Source organism: Pinus tabuliformis, chromosome 9 (genome assembly GCF_031772625.1).
Source record: "Pinus tabuliformis cultivar Carrire ecotype Pingquan chromosome 9, CPIR1, whole genome shotgun sequence".
Classification (NCBI taxonomy): domain Eukaryota; kingdom Viridiplantae; phylum Streptophyta; class Pinopsida; order Pinales; family Pinaceae; genus Pinus; species Pinus tabuliformis.
In genome coordinates this window covers 1,535,613,493-1,535,619,233 of record NC_142307.1, presented here as the reverse complement: position 1 = coordinate 1,535,619,233, position 5,741 = coordinate 1,535,613,493, and the positions used below count along the sequence as shown (strand labels likewise).

Genomic DNA, 5,741 nt, shown 5'->3' with positions numbered 1-5,741 from the left:
TGACTGTGCTAAAATTTGTGTTGAAGTTGACCTCGATGTTGGCCTACTTGAGGCAATAAAGATTAGGGTTGGAAGCTGGACGCATGTTCAAAAGCTGGATTATGAGCAACTTCTGTTCAAGTGCAGGAAGTGTGAGGTCTACGGTCATTTTGCTAGAGGATGCCCAAAAAATACTGAAGCGGAGAAAGGTAAAGAGGACAGATGGACGCAGGTTAAAAGGGCCAAAAGCAAAGCCCCTAGAACAGGAAATACTAATGGAAAAGCTCTCCAAACAAGCTCAGTGTTTCAAAATCCACACATGGAATAGCAAGGAAATAAATTTATACAGCTAAGTTCAACAATAGAGGATACCCAAGATCTGGAGACACAAAATGAAGGATCGCCCCAAAAATAGCCCCCCTAGGGACCAAAGCAAGAAGATAATAAAGCAGACAGAATGGAAGATATACCCTCAGAAGAGGCTGAGGAAGTACAAGGCTCAGAGGACTCAGAAGAAGAAGGTGAAATAGGTGAATCGCAAACCTCGGCCAAAAGATCTTTGAGGGGCCGAAAATCGGCCCGTGAAAAAAAAGAGCAGGAGACCTACAAAGGCAAACTGCAAGGAAGCCAACCCACCCTTGAGAAACTCCTGGCTAAAACTTCGAAGATGATTAGAAACCAACCCCAGAGCTCTAAAGGAGCTCTCCATTCCAAAAACAAGTGATGAGGATTGTCTCCTGGAACTGTAGGGGTATGGGGAGCAAAATAAAAGAAGAAGCTGTCAAAAGTCTGATAAGATCTGAATCTCCTGACATATTCCTCATCCAGGAGACTAAAATGGAGGACAAGGCCTTCCTCCATATCAGCAAAAATCTGTGGAAAATAAGTGAAGGGCAAGCTGTCTCAGCCAGGGGTGCCTTAGGAGGCCTGGGCACCCTCTGGAATGCAAACAAGTTCACAAGGGTGAAGGAGATCGCCAACACTCATTGGTTGTTCTCAAAGATGAAGCACGTTGACTCAAATGAGACCCTTTGTCTCTTCAACGTGTATGTCCCAGTCATCGCAGGAGAAAAAAAGAATTGCTGGGATTCTATTAGAGATCTGGCAGACTCTGAGGACTTAGCAAATATCATCATCGCTGGGGATCTAAATCTCACTTTAACTATGGCTGAAAAATGTGGAGGGAGCATTGTAAGGGATCCAGCGCGAGAATGGGTTGAGGATCTGCTCCAGGACTGGGACATGATCGACATCAAACCTTCGTCGGGCAAATACACCTGGTCCAACAAAAGACTCGGTCCGGGCCATATCGCTGCAAGGTTAGATAGATTTTTTGTTCCAAGTTCTTTTCTTCTACTTGGTCTAGACTCTAGAATGCATATTTTCCCTTGTAGTGTCTCTGATCATGGGCCCATCAAACTCGATCTCTTGGCTCACTGGGATCAAGGCCCCATTCCTTTTAAATTCAACCCCCTATGGGTCAAGGAACAATCCTTTATGCATTTAGTAAAAGATACTTGGAAGCAACCAGTCAACGGCTCTGGATTCTTTGTATGGGAGGAAAAGCTCAAGAGAGTGAAGGCTGCATTGAAAATTTGGGAAAAATCTGTCCCAAACCCTACAGTGGAAAGGAAAAAGTTACAAGAACAGCTTGAGATCCACCACCTTAATTCAGAAAATGAAGAGATCACAAAAGAAATTCTCGAAAAAGAGGCGTACCTCCAGCAAAAGCTGCTTAAAGCAAGCCTGGCCGAGGAAGATTACTGGAGTACCAAATCTCGTAGGCTTTGGCTTAAGGCAAGAGACAGGAATTCATCCTTCTTTCATAAGCAAGCCCAAGCACGGAAAAATTTTAACTCCATCTCCGAAATCAAGGAAGAGAACATCATCCATAGAGACATTCAAAGCATAAAAAATGCGGCCTTCCCATTTCAAAAACCTATATAGCGAAATAGAGGGGCAGGGTCAAATTTCATCGACCGTAAATAAGGTTCCCACTCTGATATCTACCAGAAAGAATCAGTTTTTGGAAGCAGAAGTCACAAATAATGAAATCAAATCCGCCCTCTTCTCTATGGAGCCGGACAAGGCCCCGAGCCCAGATGGCTTTACTGCCAGATTCTTATAGAACTGTTGGCAGATTGTCGAAAAAGATTTATGCAGAATGGTCCAAAAATCTCAAACCTGTCAGAAAATAGGGGGAAGCACCAACTCGGCTTTCCTGGCCCTTATCCCCAAGGAAAGAGGCGCCAACTCCTTCTCCAGATTTCGTCCTATATCCCTTTGCAATATAGGCTACAAACTGATAACAAAAGTGATTGCGAACAGATTGAAAACAATCCTCCTTGACATTATCCGTGAGAATCAGGGGGGCTTCATTCAGGGAAGACATATAGTGGACAACTACATCCTGGTCCAAGAGGCGATTCATTCAAGCTTGGCCCAGAAAGAGAAAGGAATGGTCGTCAAGCTAGATCTTGAAAGTGCTTTGACAGGGTGAGGCATAGATTCTTGCTGGATGTCCTTCACAAATTCGAGTTTGGGCACAATTTTATCAAATGGATCAAGGCTTGTATCAGTGAGCCATGGATTGCCCCATTGGTGAACAAGAGAGCCACTGACTTTTTCAAAGCTTCAAGAGGGCTGAGGCAAGGGTGTCCTCTCTCCCCTCTGCTCTTTGTCCTCCAAGCCTCAGTTCTAAGCTTCCTCTTGAATAAAAAACAGTCAGAACAAGAAATAATGGGAATAAACATTGCAATAGAAGTTAAAAGCATAAATCATGCGCTGTTCGCGGACGACTCCCTTTTGCTGGGTGCTGCCTCTTTGGTCTTGGCTAAACGATTTAAAGATGTGGTGGACGCCTATTGTGAAGACTCAGGAAGCAAGCTCAACAAAGGCAAATGTCATGTCTTCTGCTGGAATACCTCTGTCAAATCGCTCCAAGTCATTTCTACTTGTTTTGGCTTCGCAGCCACCTCTTCTTGGACATCATTCAAGTACCTGAGGCTCCCTGTCTTTCAAAAAAGGGCTCTCAGCAAAGAATGGCTACCTCTATTGGAAAAATTCAAAACTAAAATACAATCCTGGGGATACAATTGGCTCAATCTAGCAGGTAAGACAGTGCTAATAAAAGCAGTATTGAACAGTCTACCCATTTTTCAGGCAGCAGTGATGATGGCTCCCATTGGCATAATGAGGAAAATGGAGGATTACATAAGAAACTTTTTCTGGAAAGGTGGCAAAGCTAACGAGAAGAGAATCCCCTTAATAAGCTGGAACACAATTTCTCTACCCAGAATGGAAGGCGGTTTAAATTTTAAAAATCTCAGCAATCAAAATATAGCCATGGGTGCAAAATTGTTATGGAGGATCATCGCCCCAAAACCGGGTTGGGCGCAGCTTGCACTGTGGAAAAAATATTACTGTGGGCAGAGAACACGCTGCCTGGACAATCCTAAGATAACTACAGGTTCGATGATACACAAGCTGTGCGAAAAAAGCCTCAGCCCTGATCAAGCAATATGCGCACTGGATTCCAGGTAATGGACAGCGCATCCAAATATGGGACGACCGTATCATGGGCAGCGAGCCACTTGCTGATGACCGATCTTTAGTCTCACTGAAAGAATGGTTGGATAGCGCATGTATCAAAATGCTGTGGGATTTATCCCACTAGGAAAACGATGAATGACAACGATGGAAAAATTTAGAGGTGCCACCGAACCTTGTCAATGCCTACGCAACATTTCTCTCCCACCTGAAAGGCAAAGCCCCAATGAATAGAAGGAAAGCAGACACCCGGGGTTGGGGCCTGATCCCTGGAACTTACACTGTCTCGCAGGGATATAATCAGCTCTTCCGTCATCCTAATGTACCGCCTGATCCGAGGCCCTGGCAGGGGATCTGGTCATCAACAACGCTTCCCAAAATTGACTCCTTCTGTTGGCTATTATGTCATCACAAAATTTTGACAGATGATAGGCTCAGGAAAAGAGAATTTTTAGGGCCCTCTCGCTGCTCACTGTGTGGGGAACATGAAGAAAATGCCCCCCATATGATGCTGTCCTGTAAATTTGCTGCAGATCTGTGGAAGGAGGCTTTAAGCCCATGGAGCATGAAATTCATCCCTCCCAATCACTGCTCAGAACTGTTCTCTAATTGGAAGCGAATTTACCCTGGTGGCACTGCTCAGAACCCCCAAATCAAAGATGCATGGCTCGCCCTGCGCTAATTAATCTGCTGGCACATATGGCTGGAAAGAAATCAAAGGATTTTTAAGGATAAGAAGAGCGATTCTAAGATAACCTGGGTAAAAATTAAAAGTCATCTCAAAGATTGCATGGGAGACCAGCTAGACATGACGGATCTCAGTGAACAAGAAATTGTATGGGGAGCCTCCCTGGATCTCCAATTCTCTGATAGAGTAAAGGCCCCCTCTCCCCCTCTAAAGCATTGGAAAATCCACCTTAAAGATACAGAATTTGCTAAGTTTTGCATCAAAAAGGCGAGGAAAGCTCTCTTTTTTGATGGTGCAGCAAAAGGAAATCCAGGCACTTCTGGAGCTGGTGGTGTTATCAAAAGCGCAGAGGGCAGAATTGAAGCTAGATATGCTTGGGGAATGGCATTAACATCAGTATTCAAGCTGAAGCACTAGCTCTCCTCCAGGGGCTTAAGGTGCTCAAGATCTTGGGAATCAAAGATGCAGTTGTTTTTGGGGATTCTCAGACTATTATAAAGGCCATTGTGGACAACTCCTCTCCTTCAGATTTAAGATTATCTAGATTGATGAGCAGAATTAACTCCCTGACAAACTCCTTTCAGAATTTGGAATTCCTTCACATAAAGAGGGACAACAACAAAGAAGCTGATGTCGAAGCCAATAAAGCGGTTCTCCTCCCTCTCGGAAATTATATAAGAGACGGAGACAAAGGCTGGGATCCCATCCCCTAGCTGTCCGATAAAAATGTTTTATTGTCTACTATTAAAGCAATTTGTTTGCATCTATAAATTAGGAAAGATAGAGAAATCTGCAAGAAACATAGAATGCAAAATTTGCAGGCTCATTAGGAGGATAGTTATATGGTTCCTGGTTGAGGCGAAATCTGAGCTATCCCTTCCTCTTTGTAACCTGAACTGAGGCATTTCAGACAAGAATTAATACATCAATCTAACCGTTCCTGTAAAACAAAACAGTGTCAAAGAGGGTGAATTGACTTGGAATTTGACAATGGAGCTGGAATTCCATAGTTAAATACCCAGAATTGGGCGAAATTGATTGTAAATGGTGTTTGAAAGCTGCTGCAGAGGTTCGTACGGTACTTATACGGCCTGAGGAACAAGCTGGGATGTCTGCAACATTTGTGGAGCAATGGTGGAGGTTTGTGAGCAATTTGGCTGTTTGCAGTGGTCACAATGATTTTCAGAGCTCTCAAAGGTAAAATGTGCGAAAAGAGTGAAAAGAGGGGTAAACGGGCTTTTATAGGAAAAACAGTTAATTTTGGCGGGTTCACCAATTGTTGAACAATGACGGTTTTCAATTGGAAGGGGAAAGTGGTTTTGGAGGGCCATTGCACTGCTTTTGTGGTGCAGGCAGTATTCGAGAGGGGTCACCTGATTCCATTTAGAGCTTGACACGTAGCGTTAAGGGCCAGGGGGAAAACCGCCTTACCGGGAGGACGTTGGGTCGGCCCGATATGTTTGTGAGGCATTGGATATGGAGGAGGGATGATCAACGGTGATCGGGAGATGAGAGTTGCGCGAGG

At 44.3% G+C, this 5,741-nt stretch overlaps 1 protein-coding gene across 1 annotated transcript; it reads left to right on the top strand.

Annotated features, from left to right (window-relative positions):
• Positions 1 to 816: 816 nt before the first annotated feature.
• On the top strand, positions 817 to 1,926 carry LOC149154476 (uncharacterized). The gene has a single exon (XM_089444152.1). It carries the CDS (start codon positions 817 to 819, stop codon positions 1,924 to 1,926), a length of 1,110 nt encoding a protein of 369 aa, XP_089300278.1.
• Positions 1,927 to 5,741: the final 3,815 nt, after the last annotated feature.

Excerpts from the sequence above, each read along its gene's own strand:
- LOC149154476 (XM_089444152.1), top strand. The coding sequence starts at position 817 with ATGGAGGACAAGGCCTTCCTCCATATCAGCAAAAATCTGTGGAAAATA.